Source organism: Myotis lucifugus, unplaced genomic scaffold (genome assembly GCF_000147115.1).
Source record: "Myotis lucifugus unplaced genomic scaffold, Myoluc2.0 scaffold_0, whole genome shotgun sequence".
Taxonomy (NCBI): Eukaryota; Metazoa; Chordata; class Mammalia; order Chiroptera; family Vespertilionidae; genus Myotis; species Myotis lucifugus.
Genome location: NW_005871048.1, coordinates 60,040,457 through 60,068,378, shown reverse-complemented (window position 1 = coordinate 60,068,378; position 27,922 = coordinate 60,040,457). Strand labels below are relative to the sequence as shown.

At 35.0% G+C, this 27,922-nt stretch overlaps 1 protein-coding gene across 3 annotated transcripts in view; it reads right to left on the bottom strand.

Annotated features, from left to right (window-relative positions):
* Positions 1–27,922, bottom strand: part of CDH18 (cadherin 18) — a 215,025-nt gene that overhangs the window by 3,976 nt on the left and 183,127 nt on the right. Inside the window, exons 8-10 of one of the 3 annotated variants that reach the window (XM_023752842.1) lie at positions 26,209–26,330; positions 19,038–19,155; positions 5,552–5,803 (exon numbers count right to left, since the gene is read on the bottom strand). In XM_023752842.1, coding sequence (XP_023608610.1) covers positions 5,552–5,803; positions 19,038–19,155; positions 26,209–26,330 — 492 coding nt within the window. Of the gene's footprint in view, positions 1–5,551; positions 5,804–19,037; positions 19,156–26,208; positions 26,331–27,922 lie in introns of those variants that run through there. The other 2 variants (XM_023752871.1, XM_023752901.1) reach the window with 2 other exon arrangements.

The window sequence follows — 27,922 nt, the reverse complement described above, 5'->3', positions numbered from 1 at the left end:
TTTTGATAACTTTTTACACACATTGTTGTGCTTAAGTAGGTGTTCTAGAGCAGAAAGCACACAGTAGATATCCCATAAACAATTCTCATGTGGATGACAAAGAATCACCTGTGTAAAACTGCCAATGTGGCATTGTATAAGTGAAACTTCATGCATAGTAATAGCCTCAGTGAGAAAATAATTTTAAAATATAGTTTAAATCAGCTTATGGTTACTAATGATACCAAACACATAATTTCACTTGAAAACATTTTTTTAATATTTAAAAATCAAACTAAATGTTTTCTAAAAATTTCAAGAGCAGATTTATTAAAGGAGAATGAGTGAAGATAATAATTATACACATAGATTTGAGAGTTAAATCTTTATTTAAAAACTGGCAATGAAATGAATATATTGAAATGACTCCCTCCCCTCCCAGCAGTCTATCAAACCATACATAGAAGGCATGGTATATCTTCCTACAGTGGGTCATCTGGGGAAACAGAATATGATAAAGCCATTGGGTTGAAGAGAAACAGAAATTGTTTTTCTTTTTTTAAAAAAAATATATTTTTATTGATTTCAGAGAGGAAGGGAGAGGGAGAGAGAGATAGAAACATCAATGATGAGAGAGACTCATTGATCAGCTGCCTCCTGCACGCCCCCCACTGGAGATCGAGCCCATAACCTGGGCATCTGCCCTTGACTGGAATCAAACCCGGGACCCTTCAATCCATAGGCCAATGCTCTGTCCACTGAGCCAAACTGGCCAGGTCAGAAATTGTTTTTCTTCATTCAAAATTATAAATAATTTATGATATTATGAAGTTTGGTTACATGATCTGGACTGAAACATGAGTAAACTGTATTATTTTGAGAAGTCTTTATTTTAATGAATATTTTATTCGTTGTTAGTGTTTCTTTTTTTATTTTTATTTTTATTGATTAAGGTATTACATATGTGTCCTTTCTTTTTCTTCACTTCTTTTCTCTTTGAGTTTGGCCAGAATTTTAAAGCCACTTGATTTTTTTTATTTAAGAAAATTAAAATAAATTTATTAAGTATCATAATTTTATTTTATTGAAAAGGGGATTGAACTTTGGAAAAACATTTTCCTATTTGTTTTCTTATTTGTTTGTTTGTTTATATCATTATTCCAGTGATTGGAGTTCTAAGGGTTTTTGAGTTTTCTTAACCTAAACTGTCATACAACTTGCATTTGAATACCTTATATACTAACTTCCAACATACTTCCCTCAAATACTTTTAATAGCAGGTTCTTTTACTCCAAAATAATCATTTAATTATTTTTATATGATCATATCATAGTACTAAATTTGACAGAATGAGATGACCCAAGTCCGGGAGATTATTTTTATTAGCTTCTTCAATCTGTCTATTTATACCTCGTATTGACACTTCTCAGTGAAACTTCTTTTTTCAAACCAAGGTATGCCTACAAAGTCATCTAAGATACCTCTGGTGACAAATGGGTTGACACTTATCTTCTTATCAACCCCACCTTTGTCTCCTTGTTCCTTTCTTTCAAATCCACTCTGATCTCCATTTATCAAGAAATTGACATCCCAGAGTAGGAGCAACATAGCTGATGTACCCATCTAAGTCACCTGCTTATATGTGATGTGTGGACTGCAAGGGTCTGATTCAGATCCTGTTTTGGTGATGTCTTGTGCTGTGTGATTAGGTGTGCTTTGCCAGCTGCCTGGTGCTCAGGCAAGTGGTGGGGTAAGGATGGGAAACAAATGTCAATTCCAACGAGGGGAAGGGGACTGTAGCTACCCTTCCTCTAGCACCAAATGTTGATTGCACCATGAAGGCTCACTCCTTATTTGTTCCCATCCATCCCATAAAATAGATCTGAAAAAGGTAATTCTAACAGGACAATGCCCTACTCACAATCTGCACATCTACCATTTACATTTAGGCCCTTTGATTTTCAAGCACCATTTTTTTGTGGTAATCAATGTATACATAGATGGAGTCTGAACATACTGTAAAATATTGAATCGTGATATTATATAGCAATATGTGTTATTATAATAAAACAAAAATAAGCACCACAAAATTCTACAGATCGCTCTAGGTCCTTCCAGTGGAAACTGTATTTTCACAGAATCAGAAATATTGTAGAAAGAGGCTGAATGGGTCCCTAAGGTCACGCCATTAGTTAATGGCAAAACTAGGTCTAGGTTTATACAATTAAGGTCATTTCACAAACAAATGGCTACTAGTTAAGACATATTTCTAAAATATTAATTTCATGATATATTTAGCTCTTAGGATTAAATGTCACTTCAGAATTTCAAGGCCTATCATGAAGATTTGTTACCTCTGTTGTTGCTAATATTTTCCTTAGAAATTATAAACTCACACCTTAACAAACATTGTTTTAAAATGACAAATGACTATATTCTGAGTCTGTTGGTTCGTATCTTCTGAAAAACAATAATTACACCTAAAATCTCATAAGATATAAATTGCATTATAAGTGATTGCTTAAACCCAAGCTTAAGAAATTATTAGGCAACCTTTGGGTAAAACTATAAGAACACATTTGAGTTCCAATAAAAATAGCATCTTGGCTTCCTTAGTGCTTAGGGATAGCATAAAATTTAGAAATGGTCTCTTATTTATCCCAAAGGGAAAATCAAATTTTATAAAATAAGTTAAATGAGAATATTGTTTCATGAAATAAAAAAATGTTATTTTACATAATACACCTTCAATCGACCTGAATATTAACATTTTTCAATTGCTTTTTAAGGTCTTATCTTAGTAAAAGAAAATAGTTTTATGAAGATAAATGATAACAAAAGCCAAAGGTAACATGCCTCTCCCAACTGAACAATCTGTCAGAATAAAGACTCTGGAAGAACTTATATTAAACTCATTAAGTTCTATACTTTGTAGTTTTAAGTTAAAAACCCTAAAGGGATCAATGTTTGTAGTTGTTTCATTTTCTGTTTTTTGGTTTGTTTATGAGGTTGTTTTTTTGTGTTTTGTTTTGTTTTTTAATTTCCAAAGACAAAAAATGTAATGTGTTACTATCTAAAGAAAACAGTATTGTGACCAATCAATATATACATTAAAACAAATAAACAAAACAACTCCAGCCTGACAGATGTGGCTCAGTGGATGAGGGTTGACCCATGAACCAGGTGGTCACGGTTGGATTCCAGGTCAGGGCACATGCCCGGTTTTAGGCTCCATCCCCAGTAGGAGGCCTGCAGGAGGCAACCAATCAATGGTTCTTTCTCATCATTGATGTTTCTATCTTTCTCTCCCTCTCACTTCCTCTCTCTGAAATAATAAAAAACAAACTAACAACAATAACAACAACACTCCAGAAAGTCTGATTTTCCTGATTTCCTTCTCCACCATGCATGTGTAAAAGAGTATACTGCAATAATATAGTTCTTGTTATGGTGCACCAAACCTCCATACCCACGTTGCTAAGTGCAATTGATACTTTTTGGTAATCAATTTATCTAAAGCCTTAGCAGCTTTTGACATTGTGGAATGGTCTTCTCCCTTTGATACATTTTCTTCCTTTGACTTTTATGACATTATACTTTATTAAAATTCTTTTTTCGCTGACTTTTCCTTTGGTCTCCTCTGCTCTCTCATTCTTCTTGACTTAATGATCACATTGGAGTTTATCACAGAGCAGTCCTAGTCTGTTATCACTTTATATTCTCCAGCTGCAGTGGCTTCAACAAAGTGTGCTTCTGAAGTCCACCAGCTCAGGGAAGATCAGGATCACATTCAGCCAGAGATAAAAGGTGGCATTTGATACTGTTCTAACTTAGCCACATATCAAACTTATCCAACATCACTTCTTATCAGCTATTTTATTTTTTGACTGTGGAATGTTGTTTCAAAAAAGGACACTATGTCACAGACATTAATTTCTCTTCACAGAAATGAAATTATTAACATTGCACTTTTTCTAATGGAATCTCAGGGGCTTTAGTTAAAATTTGTTTTAAGTAAATTTTTATTGATTTCAGAGAAGAAGGGAGAGGGAGAGAGAGATAGAAACATCAATGATGAGAGAGAATCTTTGATCAGCTGCTTCCTGCACATCCCATACTAGGGATCTAGCCCGCAACCCAGCACATGCCCTTGACCAGAATCCAAACTGGGACCCTTTGGTCAGCAGGCCAATGCTCTGTCCACTGAGCAAAACTGGTTAGGCCTTTAGTTAAAATTTTGATAAATATTTTCATCAGGGAACCTGCACCATATTATCCAAGATAGCTTCTGATTTCACCTAAAAATCCTGACATTAGCCACCTTTTTGCCATTTCCCTCAAAGTAAGCTGATGCAAACACTGCTATGTCTGAATGAGATGCGTCATTTCCGTCCTAGTCACTTTGCCTGGGGCTCCTTGCCTTTGTGAGATCTGTTCTCTGCTTCATTCAGTCATTTTTTTTTCCAAAATGCAAACTTCATGATGAGATTTCACTACTTTAAATCTCTATTTATACTCCTGGAACAAATCCCACCGCATTTACCATCTCCAAGAAGTCCTCACCTGCCTCAATCCTGCCTGAATCTCTATTCTACTTTTCAGCCTGATCCCACCTTGCTCTCCACTCCTTCTGTACAGGTAACTTGGCTTCCACCCCAGAAACAAAACAGGAAACATATCTTGCAAGAATATATCTGTTTCACCAAAGCATATAGCTTTTGCTTTTTTGTTTTGTTTTGGTTTTTGTTTTCTGTATGGATAGTACAAAGAAAAGAACAAAAGTTAAGGCTACCAAGAGAAAGATAGGAGGGAGAGAACACACTGGAAAAACAAATATATTTCTACTTTGAACTATAAAGCAGAAATACCCTTTACATCATTTTTTCTTGTTTTAAAAATCTAGATTTGCTGCCTTGTATTAAAAAGCAATTCTAAAAAGTTTGTATCAATAACAGCCACAAATGAGGTTGTCGTAAAAGTTAGACTTTTACAATAATAATGCAAAATTAGAGGAAGTATTTTGCTTTTAATCAAACAAAAGTCCTATTTGTTGTATTTTAATAAATTTTAATATCTCTAAGGCCCAAATTATTTAGACTAACTAACTTTAGAATTCAGCTAACATAGAAAATTAAGTAATATTTTAGACTAGTAGACGTTTCTACAAGAAAGCAATTTTTTAAATTTGGTGTTGAGATTAATTTTAGAACGATGCCACTTTTGCTCTTTGAAATTAATTGTAAAAGCCTGTTCAATATGGGATTTAGACTATCAATTGTTTCTAAAATAGATTCCAAAATGATTTCTCTCATATCCCATTCCTTTTTCCTGCTCTTTCAACTTTTTTGTCACATCTGAATCAAATCATGTCTAGATTAACAGTAATCTTGAGAAAGTACATTGAAATGAAATCTGTGCAGCCACATTTTGCTATTCACCTTATACATTTTTATTTATTTTGTCAAAATCCCTCTCTTCTCTCCATCTTTCTCGCTTGTCTAGTGCACTACTGGCCATTGCAGAGTTCACTCACAATTGCCATCAAACAACATTAGGATTTAGAAGGACTTACCTAGGAGAATGACAACACACAGAAGAATAGCGATTAAGGCTCCTGTACTCAAACCAGTGGAGGACAGGAACGCTTCGGGATGGCAGGTCCGCACGCGCCCATCTCTCTCGCATGCACAAACCCTGATGGTGAGGGTGCTGCTGCTGCTGAGAGAGGGGATTCCACCATCAGAGATCATAATGGGGAGATAATACACATCCTGAATAGTTCGACTAAATCTCCTCCGCCTTGTCAGAATGCTGGCTGTGTTATCTATGACAGACATAAGCAAAACAAAATGTACTTAGTAAAGCGCCATTAAAGATAACATTTACTTTAGTGAATACAATGGGTATGTGTAATTTGGGTTTTAGTTTATGAAATGGAAAAGGGAACATAAAGAGGCAGTTACTAAAGAGTAACTAATATGGGTTCTCACACTGAGAAACCTATTTGAAAAATTAATAAAGTCCAAGCTAAAGGAGAGGGGAAACCGTGGAAGGCAGAGGAGGGAGAAAGCAATAGATACTGAACTTTAGGGTGAGTCAGTGGTCCCAAACTCAAACCTGGTGACTATGAATATAAGTGAGAGGCATGGACATCTACATATTTAGCAAATATTTAGATGACATTCATGTACAAAAAGGTTTAAGGTCCACTGGTATAGACAATATATTTATGGGGGAAACAGATTCTTTGATAAACTTTTTTTAGACTTAGTTGTGATTTGAAGCACTCTTCTTATAGCAAACACTTCATGGGAAAGTCAACAAAGAAAAAAATAGTAATTGTATTTTTATGTACTTTTTAAATGCTATTCACTACAGTAAATGCTTGCATGATAATCCACACACCTTAAAACGGAGAGGATGTTAAACTCTAGTGAACAAAATAGATCCAGAGACATAGAACACACTGACAAATCTCAAAAGGAAGGGGCATGGGGCAGGAAGCGCTTAACCAAAGAACTTGTATGCATATATGCATAACCCATGGGCACAGATAATGGTGTGGTGAAGGCCTAGGAGGATGTGAGGGGCAGAAGGTGGTCACGGGGGAAAAGAAAGGAGACCTCTGTAAGACTTTCAACAATAGAGATTCATTTTTTTTACAAAGGGACAGGATGTTAAATTCCTTATATTTTAAGGGATATCACTTTTACTATAAACAATAATTTGATAATAAAGAATCTGAGTCCCAGAGGCTAAACTGGCTGAAATCACAGAGCTAGTGAATGATCAGGATACAATCCCATTACATTCTAGAGCCTTCAAAACCACAATGTCATACTGCCTCTTCTCCACCAATCCCCTCCCTGTTGGCATTGCTGGCCTCTGGTGCACAGGGTGCGGGGTTATTTTTGCATTGTTATTCCTCATTTTATGTCTGCTAGTTTAATGACCTTCCTGGTGCACGCTATTAAAATAGTATTTCCAAATCCATCAGAACAGGAGAAACGACTGAGATTCTTATTGGATTAAGAAAATGTATATACCAGTATGTCCGAGGGGAAAGTTGGAAATAGAACCTTAGCTTCTACTAGTCAGATAAATATTCATGGCTTCATATTGCTTTCATTTTTTCCTGTGTTTTTTTTTTCAGAGGCAGTAAGATCCATTCATAATTTAACTGTTATCAAGCCCAGGCATGGAGCAATGCTTTTTGGCTTTCCTGCCAAGCTCCTTCCACATAATAGGTACTTGATACATAATGATGTGAACTACACTCAGCAGGAATTTTTCTTTTGTTACGGTGTCTTTATTATGTTGACACGTATTAAGAAATTAAAACAGAAATGAACTAATATATCTTGTAATAATTCAGCAGCACAATCTCCTCATGTTCTCCACTGAAGGTGTATTCTTTCTCTCATGTTACCTGACTTCCCCTTCTTTTAATCTTGGAATTTACCTAATCTCAGTTTTTAGACTCTTGATTTTGCCTGCTCATTTAAGTTTGTAAGTATTCTCCTGGCTTCACTTGTGTTTCTGCCAAACGACAAATGTATGATTCAATATGTCATTAAGTTCTTATTTGCACCCTGGAATGTCATTCCTTTGACCATTGCCTCATTCCTTCTTGATAAATTTTAAAGCCCAGATAAACAAAACCATCCATTGTGTTAGGTTTCTGCTTTTAGATTCAGAAATAATATGGGGATAATAATTATAACCAACTCTATCAATTCCACCAGGCATGTAGAGACATTTAGATTATGCTCTCAGAGGGGATTAATACGCAATCTATTACTATCCATTTTTACCCATTGCCATAAAGTAGTTTGATTCTGCATTTCCTTTTGAGCCATATTCCCCCACTCACAGCAGGAAAACATCTCTTTATGTAAGGAAGCTACATCTATTATTGACATTTTAAAACCAGAGTTGAAACTGCCCAGTCCTTTGATATTAATTATGTCTACCTGTTTAAATATGACTCTGTACTTTAGAGAATTTTAAAAAATGAATATAAATACATATGAAACAAAAATATATATCTTGAAGAATATCAGCAAATCTGTTCATGAATAACACATAAATTTTCATAAGAATGTTAATTTAGGCAGAGAAGGTGATAGAGAATTTAAAAAAGAAACATTTTAAAATAGAAATCCAACCCCAAATTCAAAATGATTCATAAATACAACACAATAATATAATTTTTAAATTAGAGATAAAAACAACAGTTTAGCTTGGGCGGCGTGGCTTAGTGGATCTATGAACCAGGAGGTCAGGGTTTGATTCCCTGGTGGGGCACATGCCCAGGTTGCAGACTTGATCCCCCCTGTAGGGCGTGCAGGAGGCAACTGATCAATGATTCTCATCATTGATGTCTCTATCTCTCTCTCCCTCTCCCTTCCTCTCTTGAAATCAATAATAATATCAATATATATAATAAATATTTTTAAAAAAACACAGCAGTTTACAAAAAAAAGGTTAAACCCTCTATTTATTATTTTTTACCTTTAAAAAATGCTATTATTTTTAGTAGGGAATGGAGCAGCCAAAGTAGAAAAAATTCTGTTTGAGTCACTAAATTTATAAACACTGCAGGAAAGTATAAGGATAAATCCTCCAAGAGCTTTGCTTTAAGTTCCCCTGCCTAAAGGCACAGGGTGGAGTAGGTGATTCCCATGGCATTTTCATTACCTGGTTCCAAGCAAGGAAGGAATTAGGCAAAAGTGCATATTAAGAAGGAAAGCAAAATGAAGTATCAAAAAATGGTAAAATTAGCCACACTTTAATTTTGTTTTTACTTTTTTGTTTAGAGTGTATGAATCAGGTGTCCTTTTATTGTCACTGTGAGTAGTATAGAATAAGGATGTGAGAGGAAGTATGAGCTGACAAATCCATTTGCAAATGATATATAAAAGTAAAAAAATCAGCAGAGGTTAAAATAAATAAGGAGACAAGAAAAGCACATTTGTACTTAGCTAAAGCATCAGGTCCACTAAAACAAATCAAATCACTACTTCTGTAAATCACACTTCCCCATTTCAGGGTGAAGATTGCACATGGACTGTCTGCCTCTCCTTAGTCAAGCATTGGGGTCCACCTTGCATAAAGAATAGCATGATTCTATCAGGTGTGACTGGATAAATGCTGTGAGTGAAGACTGAGTGAGGCTGGACTGAGAGGAGAAAGAGATTCATGGCAGAGCAAAATCAGCCTCATCGCTGCCACCAGGTGAGTGACTCAGCAGGCACAGCTGCCCCACATCCATCAGGAGATATTTGAGGCTTCCTTGGCAGCCTTATTCTCAGGACAGGCTATGGCACTCTTTTACTTAGGAATGAAGGAACCGCTAAGTGCTCTTTTGAAGCCCTGTGGTTAAAAACAGAATTGTAAATGGTTATGCTCTGTAGAGAAATTACACCACCAGCTGTGAGCTCTGGTTTGAAGGACAGAAATAAACTGGGAATACTGACTACTACAAATCTGACAATGCTAAAGAAGCATGAAATAAACTTAAAATTCCCCATGGGTTCCAGTATATATGAAACTAAATGACCGCATTTCACTACAAATGAACTGACATTTGAAAGAAAAGACACCTTTTTATTAGCTACATGGTCAAAGTTTAAAGTATTCCTTATCTTAAACTCAAGGCAATGTACTAGTAAACTTGAAGTTAGATATTCTTTCACTAAACCCATATTCCATAAGAAAATGCAGTATTTCCCTACTTAAGTATTTTTCTAAAAATCATTAAAGATTTATAAATAACATGACCTCATTTTTTGAACTAGAAATAAATATTGCAAAGAAATAATAAAAAGTAATAAAAGTTAAATAAAAAGTAATAAAATTAAATAAAAAACTATCTTCAAAATGAAAAGAACAGTCTACAAAAGCTTTGTTCCATTTTTGTTTAAAATGGAAATTTTTAGTGCAGTTCTTTACTTTTAAAAGAATGTGTTATTTGGACTCATTTATTTTTTTAAAAATGCTAGTGTCTGCAAAAGTGGGAAATGCATATGAGAAGAAGGAAACAGGTAAATATAAGTAGGAGATGTCCTTGATAGCAAATTATCAGCAAAATTATAATAAGGATTTTCAAATTTGAAAGGCACATTAAATGCTATTTAGGACCCTGAAAACTGAGAAACAAGTGTATAAGAGTTATAAATTACTTTTCCCCCTACTAAAATGTGTAAGATTTGTAAATACACTTGACAATTGGTATTAAGCCTAGGAATTAGGCTAGCGAAACGCCTTGCCTCAAGTAAAACGTAGTCTCAAGAGGCCGCATAAAAGATCCTGAAGCAGAACAGACTTACTCTGTAGACTAATGGCAATTTTATATTGGGGGATGAGGTTATCCTTTTATAATACAAAATAAATGAACACAGTAATTGTATGCACAGACTCGTGTTGTGAGCCTCTATTCATAGACTTTGTGGCATGGCTATAGCGCATCTGCTTTAGGCGTTTGGTTAATCAAAATTATACAATGGATTTTTTGATGCTAACATTAAAAACTTACTTATCACTATTTAAAGAGTAGGTGACAGCAGGAAACACTACATTTTAATCAGAAAACATTTCATGCGTTTTCATTGTTTTAGAGTACTAACAGTTTAAAAATGCTGGAACTTAAAAATCTTCTGAACCTGATTTTTAAATAAAATTGTTTCATTATCAATATATTAGTTCATGATAAAAAGGTCATTATCAAACATACAATACAATATTCATTTCGCTATATATGTTGTAAAAAGAAAGTAATTCCTTCACTTGATTATTTTCCATATCAAAGTCTTTAGTATTTAATAAGTAAGGGTTCATAACTTTTAAGTTAACTGCTGAATATTTCTGTTTATTACAGTTTTTTTCTATCTACCACAGTTTGTTAGAGTCCGTAAAGTATTCATGGCAGAATATTGTATTCATTTTTGGAGCACAGAATATAGCACATGCTTATTACCTAATGTTATTAATAGTGAATTATAATGCCTGCTTTGCCACATCTTCCTTGTTAGAGCCTTCTGACCGATTTAACTGATGCTGCATTGTGTCATCTCTCTGCCGTCTTCATCTCCCACCTCACTGGAAAGATTTCTCTGATTGGCTCTACCAGGTGGAGCACGCTATCCTTTAAGTCAGTGATGGCGAACCTTTTGAGCTCGGTGTGTCAGCATTTTGAAAAACCCTAACTTAACTCTGGTGCCGTGTCACATATAGAAATTTTTTGATATTTGCAACCATAGTAAAACAAAGATTTATATTTTTGATATTTATTTTATATATTTGAATGCCATTTAACAAAGAAAAATCAACCAAAAAAATGAGTTCGCGTGTCACCTCTGACACGCGTGTCATAGGTTCGCCATTACTGCTTTAAGTCAAACCCTGTTCTTCCTCTTTCAACAATATGACCTTTAGTGATCTCTCTAAAGTAACTCACATTTCACTGCCCCTAATTGTCACTTACATTGAATATCATCTTTATTTCCCTAATTAGATGGCAAGTTTCTCCTACATTTCGGGGTGGGTGTTTTAATGCCTTACATTCTGGCCAGCTCAGATTACTGCCTTGTAGACAGAGGATAGCGCTTATCACCTTAAAGATTAAGTGGCAAGAGAAAAACAATGTTTAGTTAAGAGCTGACTACAGAAATTCTTTTAGAGAAAAAAACATTCTAAGAAGGGAGAGGAATGGTGGTAAATAGTAATATAGCTTGAAGCTGGAGTAGAATGTGCTGGACAGCCATTGTAAAATGTCAGTCTAGTAAATAGAGCTCAGTAGTGTGTGTGTGTGTGTGTGTGTGTGTGTGTGTGTGTGCGCGCGCGCATACAATTTTTGGAGAGTATCTTGGTTTTGATCAGTACATAGGATGGGGTCCTGAACCAATTTAATTAAATTTCAAAGGACAGATATCTGTTTCAAATCAGCAAACATCTAGGCAGCCAGCATCTCCAGGTTAGATTATTATTGAACAGTGTCCTTTCTTCCAAGCCCAGTTTTTTATCCCAACTATTGAATGAGACTGTTCCCAAATGACTCTTGCTTTATAAAATGTAGGCCTGAGTAAAACAGTTTTTGACTGACCAATACTCCCACTGATAACAAAGAGAAAGGCCCGAATCTTTCAAGAAATTCTGTTTAATGGCATGAGACAGCTGCTAAAGCGAGATAACTAGAGGGATTAGATTCCAGAGGTCAAAAGTGTGGAGAGGTGAACTGTTGATTACGATGTAGCTGCTTATTATACTAGGAACTGACAAGAGGCTGAAATTCTAACCCCGGGACAGGGGAACTAGGAGGATTTGTATAGAGGTCTGTAGGGCCTGTAATTAATTTGGAAACTGAGCTGTCTCAACCACAAAAATGATATTCCCTAAAGACGGTTGTTAAATTGAAAGTTGAAATTGGAAGTTTAGGAGGAGGAAGCTAAAATTCTAAGCTGAAAAGCCCTGAAATACAAAGCAGAGGTTTTGTTGTTGTTGTTTGTTTGTTTTGCCACCTCTTGTTGTTGCACAATGATTAGAGTTAGTGACCAGGGTGAGTGGCCCTGGTGCAGAAACAGGCACTCCACTGGAAGCCCTAGGCAGTGGTTCTCAACCTTCCTAATGCCGCGACCCTTGAATACAGTTCCTCATGTTGTGGTGACCCCCAATTTCATTGTTACAAATTGAACATAATTAAAGCATAGTGATTAATCAAAAAAACAATATGTAATTATATATGTGTTTTCCGACGGTCTTAGGCAACCCCTGTGAAAGGGTAGTTTGACCCCCAAAGGGGTCGCGACCCACAGGTTGAGAACCGCCGCCCTAGAGGGCCATGATAGAAACACTGACAAACCTGAGATAGACGGAACCTAAAGGAAACTGAAAATTGGCCTTGGTTTAGCTCAACTCTGATTTGATTACCGTAATAATCTCCCTCTTTCATTGCTTATCATAGAAAATGGTGACTATTTTCTAAAGAAATACATTGTCATTTGAGACTCTTCTAGGTTTACAGTCTACCTGACATCCAGCTAAAAATTACTAGACTAACAACAAATAGGACATTAGTCCCAGTCTTGCCTCTCCGGTACCCCTCTGAAAATCAAACACAAAAACCTGTCACCTTATTGAGATACTAAAATTCACTAACAATGATTATAAAATCATTAAGATTAACGTATTCAAGAAAATAGAGGAAAATATTTCTTAAAAAAAGTGTTAAAAAGACAGAAAAGTTCACCAAAAATTGCCATCTCTATAAAAAGGAAGAAATGGCTGTCAACTAAAGCAGTCAGTATTTTGACTATGTTTTCTTTGGATGGACATATTTTCTTTGATAGGACTCTTGCTTCCTTGAGCAGAATGAAAGTTGCATGCTGGTGTTTTCTAACAATTTATTCCCAGCATATGTCACAGTGAATTATAAAAAAAAACAGGCCCCAAGTAAAAGACTTTTTATATAAATAGGATGGAACACTAAAAATGACATCTGTTCTCCCATGTTCAGATAAATTAGGAAATTCCAAATTAATGAAAGAATAAAAAATATGACAGAGAAGATCTACTAAAGATAGTAAAGATCTAGGAAAACATGGAATATGGTTTAAATTTAATTATTTAGTAAGCAGATGTGGGTAGTAAATAGGAGAATCTCCTCAGAGTATCAATGGATAAAGACCTTATGTGGCATGAGGATATGAGCTAGCTTGCATGATTCCTGGCAGAAATGCTATCAAAGCATATGTCATTGGGATAAGCTAAGCATACATATAGAAAAAAAATTTTCATTAAAAAAACAGATTTTTTTTACAATTGTTTTTACTAGGAGTTAACCCAATGAAGTGTCAAGAAATATAATTGAGATTTTATCGTAGTCATGTGCTAACAAGTTAGCCTGCTCTACTTTTATGGATGCTAGCAGAAGACACAAGGCTCCTGGGTCACCCCTGAAGGACTTGGTTACTAATGTCACAGCACACAGCACGAGCTCTCATTCAGAGCAGTCTTAGCAAGAGAGAGAGCGTGTCTCCTCCCAGAATGGAAGGCAGGTTTGTTGTCACCCAATACAATACATTTAATGATTACCTCGGGGCAAAGGCCAACCTGATTTTCTGGCAGTCCATTGTAGAATATTAGGATATCCTAATCCCAAATTCCTCTGCATGTACCTGGGCCACTTCATGTCACTCTCTTGAGACTTTGGGGTAAGGGAAATCAGAGAAAACATGACATCTTGCTTCCCATGTCATGAGAAATCAAGTCATTTATCTCTGACCCAGGAGTGTGGAGCCTTCTGCCCTGACCCAGGAGTGTGGAGCCTTCTGCAAGGCATTCATAAAGTTGTATCCAGACTAATTACCTATCATGCAAGTAGGGTATAATCTCAATAGCAAGGTGTGAATGCTACCAGTACACATCTTCAAAACGTGGTTATTGAACCACTGACATTCCCAGATTTATTTATATTTTTATATTTGGCTAAGGATTACATGTGACATTTTATTATTTTTCCATTTTTATGTTTAAGATCACTAATAGTTTTGAACAATTGTTCATATGTTGATTTACTATTTTAGCATCACTCTGTTAATTACTTATTCTTTCTTGTCTTTTAACTGTTTTATTTTCTCTTTGGAATGTTTATTTTTTTTGTGGGATGTTTTGAATATATTCATGGTATCAATCCTTACTCACTTGTATGTATGGCTATATCTTACACCAGGTTATGACATGTTTTTCAAGTTCTGTTTGGAAATAATTTGATGCAGAAATAAAATAATTTTAATATCATCACATTTATCAACATTTTATGAATGTGATATTTATGTCTTTTATAAAAAAATCCCTCCCACCCCAATTACAAAATGTAGTCCACTTCAGTTTCCTCTAAAGCTCTTAAATTTTTTATTGTATAAATAATTGTTTAATCGATGTGTAATTTATTTGTGTATATATGCACAAGGAATTCTAATTTTAGTTTCTCTAGATATATAGTCAGTTGGTCTCTTTCAATGTACTTTTTGAATTTTCCTTCCCACAATGGTTAAAAATACTACCTTGGCCTTCTGTGAGGTTCATACATTTATACATAGACTTAGACATCCAAGTATTTATTTTAGCCCTCTAAATTTGCTCTCATTTATCTATGTATACCTGTACTAGTACCATACTTAAGGAGCACCTTGTTGTGTGCTCCTTATCTCACACTACGAATAACCTCTGTTGTGGGTGGACCAGCCCTTGTGGTTCTTATTATGATTGCAAGACGGCCTCAGCAATAACCACCAGAAAACTTTGGAAGAAGGTTTGTTGCTTACATGTCTGGGAAACTACATGGCACACCTGGGGCCAACGAGGTTGCAGGTAGAGAATGAGTGTGTGCATATGGATCTTGGGGTTCTGCTTTTAGTGGGGTTGAGGGTAGAGACCTAGATTTTTGTGGGCTTTATATGAATGTGAAACATAAAAGTGGGGATTTAAAATGTGGGCAGAGAAGAAGAAAAAAAGCAGTCCAAATGATCAGTTATTGAAATTAGTCAAGATCTCTAAAACAAAGGGGATGGGGTGGAGGGAGGCAGCCTGTGGCTGGTAATGGTTGATTACAGATAACTATCTTTGAGACAGATGCCTCAACAAATAAAGATGAAGTCAGACACATGTATTACAAAAGAAAACAAAATATTAGCAAACCAGATTCAGCAATACACTAAAAAGATAATACACCAGGATTAAGGAATTTATTCCTGGAATACAAGGTGTAAAACACCTACAAATTGCTAAAATTGATACACAACATTTAAAAAAAGGATAAAAAACATATGGCTATATCAATCAATGCAGAAAAAGCATTTTATAAAATCTGGTACCCATTTATGATAAACACTCTCAACAAAGTGTGAATAGAGGGAACATACCTCAATGTAATAAAGGCTACATATGACAAACTCATAGCCCACATCATACTTAATGGGCAAAAACTAAAAGTGTTTCCCTTAAGATCAGGAATAAGACAGGGATGTCCACCCTTACTCAACATAGTATTTCAAGTCCTAGTGACAGCAATCAGACAAGAAAAATAAATAAAAGTCATTCAAATTGGAAAGAAAGAAGTACAACTGTCATTATTTGCAGATAACACAATACTGTATATATATAGCAAATGCTAAATAGTCCACCAGAAAATTACTAGAACTAATGAATTCAGTAACGTAGCAGTATACAAAATAAATATCCAGAAATTATTTGCATTTTATACACCAATAATGAACTATCAGAAAGGGAAACTATGAAAACAATCTCATTCACAATTGCTTTAAAAAGAGTAAAATGCCTAGGAATAAATTAACTGAGGATGTAAAAGACCTGTACTCAGAAAATTATAAGACACTGAAGAACGAAATTGAAGAAGATACAAATAAGTGGAAATATATACCGTGTTCATGGATAGGAAGAATTAACACCATATTATCCCAAGCAATCCAGAGATTCAACACAATTCCTACCAAGATACCAATGATGTGTTTCACAAAGCTAGAACAAATATTTTAAAAATTTATATGAAACTACAAAAGAACCCAAATAGCCACAGCAATTTTGAGAAAGAAGAACAAAGTTGGAGAAACCACACTACCTGATATTAAACTATACTATAAGGCCATAGTAATCAAAATGGCATGGTATTGGCATAAAAACATATATATCAATGGAACAGAATAGAGAACCCAGAAATAAATACACACCTTGTGGTCAATTAATATTTGACAAAGGAGACAAAAACATACAATGGGGTAAAGATAGTCTATTCAATAAATGGCGTTGGCAAAATTGGGCCAATACGTGTAACAAATGAAAGTAGACCACCTTCTTACACCATACACAAGAAAAAAGTCAAAATAAAGACTTAACTGGTAGATTTAAAAAGCCATAAAAATTCTTGAAGAAAACAATAGGCAGTAAAATCTTGGACATTTCTTATAGCAATACTTTTTCTAATATATCTCCTCCAACAAGGGAAACAAAAGGAAAAATAAACAAATGGGACTACATCAAACTAAAATGTTTTGCACAGCAAAAGAAACCATCAACATAATAAAAAGACAACCCACTGAGTGGGAGAACATATACACAGATAGTGGTTCAAATATACTATAGATGTAATCAGATGAAATATCATGCTTAAAGATATCTCATTATATTTTTAAATATACTCTTACCAAATGATTGAATAAGAACTCTGAAATTTTTATCTTAGTCTAGAACCCTAATATAATGTTAGTCATAAACTGAATTTAATAATCTGCCAATAAAATGATAATTGTAAAGGATTAAGAAAATCAAGAATGTGTTGAAAAAAAGATCAAAGAGGTGTATAGTTAGAGGAAAAAGAAAAGAGTCATATCTAAACAGGTATCAATATGTCATAAAGATTTACATAGTGTAATCCCTGATCATTTTAAAACAGGTTATTTTTTCTATCTCAAATATATTATTTCTGTTATTTATAATATTATGTATTTTCAACATTTAAATAAAGTCTTACAAATATTCAAACATCTTTTTTAAAAATATATTTTTATTGATTTCACAGAGGAAGGGAGAGGGAGATAGAGAGAGAAACATCAATGATGAGAGAGAATCATTGATCCACTGCCTCCTGCACACCCCACACTGGGGATTGAGCCCGTAAATTGAGCATGTGACTTGACTGGGAATCAAACCGTGATCTCTTGGTTCATAGGTCAATGCTCAACCATTGAGCCACACCAGCAGGGCAAATTCAAACATCTTTACTCCTACACAACTATCCATAGTTCTCTCATACTTGAGATTGTGTAGCTGATTCAAGCATTTATATGTATGATTAAAATAAATGTTAAAATATTTACATCAGTATTATAAACACATTTTTAAATGTTTCTATATGAGTTTCTAGCATTGAAAATGTGGTCAAGTCACTGTAGTAAGACCTTTTGAATATATTAATTAAATTCACAAATTCCAGATATTCTAATCTAGTAGGCAGGACTTTATACATTAGTCACGAATGTGTGCTTCAACAACATTTCCCACTGAAATATAAATATGGGTATCTAGACATGATTTCAATCTCCTAGGACAGAAAGTTGAATGCTACCCAAATCATGAAATTATTTACAATGTGGGGAAATACTAATTGATTTTTTATATATTTAGTATGGTTAATTTCACTAAGTATATTTGGAATTGTAGAATGGGATTTCAAATGTAAATATGGTACAATAGTCAATTAAATACAATTTGTCATACACACGATGGCATATACCATTATTTCTTTTTTGTTATTCAGAGGCAAGTGTTAAATCCTAAATAACAGCATATTCAGATAAATGTGATCAAAGATAATCTTGGGGACAAGAAACTTGATGCTAATCAGAAACTGTACATATTGAATGACTTGATGTTTTCCTTATGTATGAAAGAATGACTTTTACACAACCTGGAGGAATCTACCAAATAGGGATCTAAACCATGATAAATCTTCTCTGATTAAATTGTGGTATTCAAAAATTTCCACAATACTCTGTAGTTATGCATATTTACCTACCCATGTTTTGAAAAATATTCATAACAACAAGAGGAAATATAATTCATACAGCACATCTCGGCAATCTTGCTAATGCAAGGTGATTCAAACATTGCCTTTCTTTTCTTAACTGTCCCTAGGATATATTTTTCATTTTTCCTAATTTAAAATTTTTCCACCCCTAGCAGTTCCAGCAGTTCTCATAAACATGTTTGTCAGCTAAGATTTCTCTTAAAAATTTCCCAAGAGCACATTACATGTACATTTCTTGTTTAAAGGGACGCTTCTGAATAAATTCAATGAAAGTTATTTGTACATATGTCTCAATTTTAAATACAAGCTATTCACAGATCATAACATATTAACATCAAACTGACTCTAGAAGCTGATTTGCAAGCTGTCCATGGATACAAAAGAATATAGCAAAACTATTCAGGCCTATTCCATATCAAGTCAAAACTGATAAAAAAATATATGTACTTATGTTCACCTTCATTGTCCTTCAGGGTGAAGTTTGGATTTATAGACAGGTGTTCATCAAGAAAGAAGTTAAACCTTGGTCCATTGGCAAAATCATCTTTATCGGTGGCACTGATGGTATGAATAACCTAAAGAGAAAAACAAACACTGAATAGTAAATTTAACTTGGCTTATTCCCTTGATTTTAATTATATTACAACATTTTCAGTTGTTAACACAAAAGGATTTTTAAAAGACCTCTTGTACCATCCTGAGTGCTTTCGCATTCATCTAGTAAAAGTACCAATGAACTTGCTCGAATCTGCATTGATTTCAGGAAACATATTATGGTACAATTTATAAGTATTCACATTTTATTTTCTAGCATGGCACAAACATTAGTTTTTGTTTTGTTTTGTTTTTTCCTTTATCACCCACAGTACCTTGGGGCCAATTAGTTTTAAGATTTTGTTTGAACATCTGTTTGGGGAGACATGAGGTATTGTTTGTAGAAATATAAATATCCCAGTGTTGATATAGAATGGTCTTAGAGTATATGTTAGTCTCAACCAGTAAATGCAAAAGCAGGGGAGTTTTATTTGTATTTTTGTTATTTTTTTAATGTTTCAGGAAACCTTTCCGATCATGGTGCAGCTCCTGTATTTTAAGGATGAGGAACTTGAGTCCCCTAAGGAGTGTGATGTGCCTGAAATCTGAATAGTAAAATAATGGCACAGGCAAAACCACATCACTCAGAGCTTTATGGGACATTTTTCATCTCTAGTGAGAGAAAACAATCCCAAAATTTGGATTCTTTGCACATTAAGAAGCAGAGAATATTGGCATATGTAAACAACATATTCCAGATGGCCTAAAAACTGAATATAAATTTCAATATCAATAGCTATAGCCATTATTAGTATACTCTTAAAAAAAGATATCCAAACAAATTAGCAAGATAATATTTCCCTCTTTTTAAATTAAAGGGATACTTCTGAATAAATACAATGAACATTATTTACACATGCCTCAATGTTAAATACAAGCTATTCACCTAATGCTTAGGTATCCTCTTTACAGCCTTTCCTATTTATCACATCCAGGAAAAATAAAAACAAAGAGAGAAAGATAGAGAGAGAGAGAGAGGGAGAGAGAGAGAGATCGAGAGAGCAAAAAGAGCCATAAAAATCTCATTTCCTGTATGTGAAATATCGTTCATCCATTACAGAAATTGAGATTTTGAAGAATATTTTACTCAATATTAACCAAGTGAAATAATCACCAAAAGGTACCATCCTCTCCATGTACTAAGCCCATGATGTTGTCAGGGTCATGAGGAGGAAGATAAAAGCACTGAGAAGGTGTGGTCAGTGAGAGTTGGACAAGACAAGCATGTGTTTTCATGAAGTGAAAGTGAAGATAGTGTGATCCATTTCCTCCATATATTCACATGGCCCACTCCTTTATGTACTTTCTATCACTACTCAAAAAGTACTGTTTTAGCGAGGGATCTAGGTGAAAGTCCATCCCTCTTATGTCCTCCAAGAATTCTTCATCCTGCTTTCACATATTTGTTCATTTTTGGTTTCCTTTTTATTTAAAGCACTAGTGCCCCGGTGCACAGATTCATGCACATTGAAAAGAAATTAATTAGAATGTGGCCAGTGGGGTAGGACTGGGCAAGACAGGCCCTACATGCCCTGGAGCCAACCTCTTCCAGTCCCTACCTGGCCGGCCACACCTGGGGCGGCGTCAGGGCTCGAAGGGCATCTGCAGAGTGAGCGGGGTCCCTCCGGCAGGAGGGGTCCCTCAGCCTGGCCTGAGGGGATCAGGCCAAAACCAACTCTCTGACACCCCCCCGAGGCGTCCCGGGTTGCAAGAGGGCAGTTCTTGAGTGATGAACCCCAGAATGGGGCTCCCTCCTCTTTGGTTCTTGGGTGCATCACCCTGTATTGAGCATCTGCCCCCTGGTGGTCACTGCATGTCATAGCTACCGGTCGGACAGTCAGACGGTCGCTTAACCTTTTATATATTAGGAGAGCTAGTCTCTGTTTAGATAGTTTTCTTCCTTGTTATTGTCTCTTGGCTATGATTATTGACTAATTGATGAATAATCAGAAGTCATCTAAAATATTTTTCTCAAGTATATGTACTCTCTATGGAGAGTACAGTGTGTGCATTGACAAACATAGCTACATGCTCTACATGTCAGCTACTTACTAAAAAACAAATAAAAAAGACAAATTTCAAGGTTGTGTTCAGGGTTAAATAAAATAAATATGCTTTTCTTTTGGAAAATAAATGTCCTCTTACCTCTACTCTTCATTCATTGTGATTCTCCAATTTGCAATTTTATTTTGGCAATGATCCCTTATAATATACTGCCACATTTAAAGTTTACTTCTTATTCTAGAAAGCAATTTTGGAGGGGATTGGTGGAGAACAGGTAATTTAAATCAAAGACTATTTTGTTTCTTGTTATTACTTCTTTGGGGCAATTATATTCTTCTCATTTCAAAATTAGTTTATGTGTTATTTTAAATTTTCTTAATATTTTTATAAACATGAGCTTACTCTTTTTGTAAATCTCTGATATAATTCATATTATGTTGTATTTCCTGGTTTCCTGTTACCTTTAGTAAAATATATTTCCATGTTTATCAAGGTAATTTTAAATCTGAATTCATTTGGCAAATATGTCTTGGTGAGAGGGTTCTTGGTGTCATCTACATAGAAAATGATGAGGTGATTATCATGAGTTTTGTTTCAGAGTGAACCATTCATCTTGAACTGTTGTAGAATTGTGAGTCATGCATCTATACTTAATTTTTTCCATAACATTTCTGAGAAATGCTTCCAAAAACCTAGAATGTTGTTCCATTTTTATCTAGATGTCAGATATTTTTTGGATATGAGATGGGATATTTCAACTTTTCTGTTTTACTAATCACCTTTTCTCTTTCATTAGCAAATAGGATTTCCATATATTGTCTCCTCAGACTTTTACTAGGAGACATACTTAAGAAATTAATGTTTATAATTTCCAGAAGATTTAAACTTCTGGTAGATAGACCTATCATTGACATGTCTCTGTCATCAGTATTTTCTACACTCTCAGAGTTATGATTTATCTACACTGACTTTTAGAAACACAGTCACAGATTTAATCAACCAAAGGAGAAAAAAAATAAAAAATAGAGTTGGTATTTATAAACAATTGCTAGAATAATTCTTTATAATGCCCATGAGTAAATATTTACTTTTGACAAAAACTAATTAGAACCAATTTTCATTTATTTTATCAAATAAATGTATCCTCTTGTTTAAATGTGTTTTCCAGTCTATTATTTCTGGAGAATTTTTTAGGAAAAGAATATAGTGTCACAGATTTATAAAAATAACAATCTTCTATTAGGTAAATGATCTAGCCCTAACTAAACATTTATATTAAAAAGAGCATTCTATGCCTGACAGGTGTGGCTCAGTGGTTGAACATCATCTCATGCACCAAAGGTCTCTGGATGGATTCCTGGTCAGGGCCCAAGCCTGGGTTTTGGGCTCAATCCCCAGTAGGGGGCATGCAGGAAACAGCTAATCACTGTTTCTCTCTCATCAATGTTTCTCCCTCTCTCTCTCTGAAGTCAATAAAAATATATATATATTTTTAAAAGAGCATTCTATGGAAAACATCGTATCTTCTTTAAATTAATCAACAAGTTTGCTTTATTTTTTTTCTTTATTGATTAAGGTATTACATATGTGTCCTTATCCCCCCCTATTTCCCCTTACCCCCCCCCCACTCATGCCCTCACCTGCCTGGTGTCTGTGGGATTATGAATATATTTGCTAATATAATTATAATGACTTTTGTTAGTTAAATGAGCTTGATCCTTGACACAGTGTAAAATCTCTACTGATCTAACTTTACTTTTTTTACAAAGATGTATTGTTAATTGGATGTGATGAGGCAGAGACTTGTGTTAGTTAATAAAATATTTTATTTTATATATTTTATTTCCTAAGTTTAATTTCAATGGAAAACACACACACACACACACACACACGAGAGAAAGAGAGAGAGAGATTAAAAGCATTCCTTCATTTATTTTCTTCTTTAAAATAAATCTTTATTGTTGAAAGTATTAAATATGTACCTACCCCACCTAAAACCTCCCCCTCCCTTCATTTATTTTCAAATTTTATAGGTGTAGGTACATCTTAATTATTTTGAATTTACTCTATTTTGGGAACTGACATCAAATTTCATGCATGCATGATTTTCTTTTTAAAAATGTATTTCTTTTCTTTATAATTATTTATTGTTGAAACTATTACATATGTCTCCTTTTCCCCCCATTAACTCCCTCCAGGCTACAACCACCCTCCCCTGGCCCCAACCCCAGGACCTCGCCGCCTCATTGTCTGTGTCCATGGGTCATGCATATATGCATACAGGGTCCTTGGTTGATTACCTCCCACCTACGCACCCTCCCTGCCTCCCCATGCTAGGTACTTAAAGAACAGGAAAATATATTAACTCAGGGAAACATATTATTGCAGTTTACATTAATACCCGAATCACCCTGATCTCTACTGTTATGTGGTTTAAAACTCTGCTTTCATAAAAGACCAGTCTCTTTGCCACAGTCACATGCTATTATATTTAGATGCACAGCATCTATATTAGAAATGTCTTTAATTCTAAAATTAAGTGTCATAGAGCTGAACCATGTAAATATGCTTCAGAAAACCTATTTCACAAATCATTTAAATAGAGTTCTCCATTCCAAATCTGCATCAAATTACACAAAGTTTCTTCAGAAATGCTACAAACATAAGGTTTAATAAACCCAGGACTGCAAAATTACATAACCAACTATTTTCCACTGTAAGCAGGGTTCATTTTACAACTGACTACACAGATTGGCAATGAATAAATACAAGTGCAATAAGCAATACTTTAAAAATGATTTTTTTATTCCCTCAATGACAAATCTAAATTCACTTTGGTGAAAGAGTTGGAAACAAATGTTGAGCAACATAAAGAAACCAATTATCTTATACTGACAGCTAAAGTCATACGACATTAAAAGACAGCAATGATGCTAAATATAAATACAGTTTTTAAAGGGTAAAAAGAAGTAATCACATAACTTAATCAAATTTTATTAGAATTTAGGGCTGCTAAGTCTAGTAATTAGTTTCTGAAAACAGTAACAGCTATGTGAATAAAAGAGCAATATTTTATAAATGCTCAATTGCTTCTGATAATTGAATAAATTATATGGTAGACCTGCAAGTAGCATGTCTTTCATAATTGTATTGATACTTTCTTTTCATCTTTTTGATATTTTATTCTCATCTATTTTTCAATTCACTTATTTTCTCTTCAGCTATGTCTAATTTACTCTTACTACCAAGAACTGAAATTCTATATTCAGTTGCTGTATATTTTAAATCTGTATTTATATTTTAAATTTTAAAGATTTTTCTCATCAATTGTACCTTTATAATGTATGTTAAGAAAATAATATTTAGGATTTATGCATACATTTCTGACACATTAAAAATGGGATTTGGTAAGTAAATCATTATATATCTGTACCATAAAATTATTTACTGCTTTTAAAATGGTGATATAGGAAATTCTTAAGTATCAGAGGTGATAATCTTAATATATTAATAAGAGACTAAAACATATAACTTGTACTTTAAAATATTATAATTTTCATCAACTTTGTCCTTATTCATGTTTTCTAATTTTTTTGTGGACAATAAATATGAAAAAATTATGTAAAAAAGAATTCTCCATATAAAATATCTCTCCTGGGCATACTTAAAACACATAAGCAATGATTACTCTAGCAAGCCACTATTGATTGTTCCTCATACACGAATATATATAAGACAATGTTTCTCAGGATTATAATTTCATCAGAAGCTTCTAAATAATTTGAAGTTATTTTGGATGATATCTTCATTCTGGTTTACCAATGACAATAAAAGGAACTATTGGACTTATACCATTGGACCTATACCATTTTTACATCTCCAGATTCATCTATGACAGACTTTCAGGTGATTCTTACGCAATGCATGGCGATGTAATCTCTTCCTTTTAAGTGTGGTGTAAACTGTGTCTTGCTGCTGACCAATACAATATGGCAAAAACGTCGATACATCAATCTTCTGATTACATTACCCTCTATAAAGCTGTTTGCTAGCATTGTCTCACCAGAAATACAGTCCTTACTTGTATGGTGAAGTAAGTGTCCTTACTGGGAAAATCCTGATGTTCTCGGGTCTGCAGCTGAAAGGGACTCAATGTAGCTAGTAACCTTGTAAATTTGAAAGAGGTCTCCAAGCCCCAGGTAAAAGCACAGCCCTGATTGATACCTTGATTATGGTCTTGGGTCTGCAAAGACCCAGCTAAGCTATGAGGACATATCTGACTTCTGGAAACGATGAGACGCTCAAGAAGAGAAGAGAAATAAATGCACTTCCCCTCCAAAGCCCCCCACTTGTTTTATGTGCATCAGCCACCCTGGCCTTCCTTCAGAATCGCCATTCTCCTTTAACTAGGTGCCACATACACGCAGACTCACTTCCCATTTTCAAGCTCTTCTCTCCTGCCTTTGCTCTCCCACCTCCTTAATACATACACACTCTTCACATTGTTAAAACCTAATCATCTCTTTGTACCAGTATCACACAATGGTTACCCGTGTCACTCACTTGGGCCCTCTAAAATGGATAAACCAGTGCATTCCCCCAATCTAGTCTCAAAGCTTCATTAGCACAGAAAAGTTCACGGTTTCCTTCTCATTTACTGGGGGGCGACACACAAAGCATTCAATATCATTTTATTGGTATAATGAATGCATGCTTGGATGAGTTAGTTTTTGAATTACAGTTGGGATTTGGAGAAAATTTATTTCCTGTGATTCTAAAAAAAAATCTACCTGGGACTTAAAATAAAGCTTTGTAAAATTATTTTTACTGGGCACAAAAATAGCATTTTGAGACTTGGGGTGGTGAACACACAATACAATATACAGATGATGCATTATAGAATTTTACACCTGAAACCTACATAGTTTTATTACTGAACAAATTCAATAAAATGAAAAAAAAGAATAATAGAAATAGAGCTGCTTTTTCTTTTTTCCATTCAAATGACAGGAAGAGAGCAATTAACTTACCTGGCCAGGCTTAGAATTTTCACAGACAACAATATCATATTCCCTGGCAAGTTCGGGTGGATTGTCATTGACATCCAGGACTCTAATACCCACTGTGACATGGCTGAGCAAACCAGGATTGTCTGCAAAACACACAGGGATGTATTTAGTATTTCCATGCACACTTTAGAGGTTTGGTTTTAAACAAATCTCCTTAATAGTGTAGCTTGTCACTAGCTCCATATGCTACAGCAGGACTTTTGGCAAAAGACAACTTTATGATGGCACTCCTTGCTAAACTCATTAACTTACAGGAAAATGAAAAATGAACACTGAGGCATGCCATGAATGCTAAAGTGGTATTTTTTGTCATATCAAGGAAATTATATGTTATTCAGAACTGGAGTGGGAGAAAGTTGTCAGACTTCATTGTATGCTGTCAGAGTCTAAGGGATGAACAATCAGTTTCATCATTAAACTAAGAAAAGCACAGCAGTTGGTTAAAAAAAAGTCACACGATCTTTTAAAAGTTCAAGGTTTCAAATCTAAATAAACTTGGAGAAAATAGAAAGTTCTTTACACAAAGAATCATTCCCTTCTTATGGGAGAACATACATAGTGTGTGATGTCAAGTTCCACTTGGGGAAAATAAAGAGAAATTTAAATAGAACTTAGCATGAATTCTCATAGAACTCCGGTAGATAACAAAATATTATAGTTAATACAAAGATTATGCATACTTGCTTTACCATTTATCAAGTCTTATTATACAGAATTAGAACTTAAGACAATGTGATAGTGTCAAAGTATATAGACAAACAGAAACAGAAAAGAACCAACCACAAATCCATTATATATGGACATTTAATATATGGCAAGGATGCTATTGCAGATTGGTGGGGAAAGTAAGATTGATCAAGAAATGTTTGCAGCCTGGCTGGTGTTGCTCAGTGGTTGAGTGTCAACCTATAAACCTAGAGGCTATGGTTCAATTCCCAGTCAGGGTGCATGCCAGAATTATAGGCAGGATCCCCAGTAAGGGGCGTGCAGGAAGCAGCTGATCAATGATTCTTTCTCAACATTGATGTTTCTTTCTCCCTTCCTCTCTGAATCAATAAAAATATTTTTAAAAAAGAAATGGTTACAGTAAAATTTGTTATCTACATCATTATCATTATAAGAAGGGCCGCAATTACACTATACACAAAATTATCTACAATAATAAAAGACAAACATGCAAATTGACTGTACCTTTGCTATACCTTAAGCCACGCCCACCAGCCAATCAGAGCGACTATATGCAAATTAACTGAAACAAGATGGCGGCCAGCAGCCACGGAGCTGGAGCGAGCAGGAGGCTTGGTTACCCCAGTGATGGAGGAAGCCAAGCTTCCTGCCCCACCCTGGCCAGCTCTGAGCTCCACTCTAGGCTACAAAGTTTCAATTATAGAAGGTAAATAAATCCCAGAATAAAAAAGAAAAAGAAAAAAAGGAGAGGCTGGGAGTTTCCGTCACCGGAAGGGTTTGGCCAGCCTGAAAATGGCCCTCAGCCCCTCACCCAGACTGGCCAGGCAACCAAGTGGGGACCCCCCACCCTAAAGGGGGTGTGGCCAGCCTTAAAACAGCCATCAGCCCCTCACCCAGGCCGGTCAGGCCCCCAGTGGGGACCCCCCACCCTGAAGGGGTGTGACTAACCTGCAAACAGCCATCATCCCCTCACCCAGGCTGCCAAGCA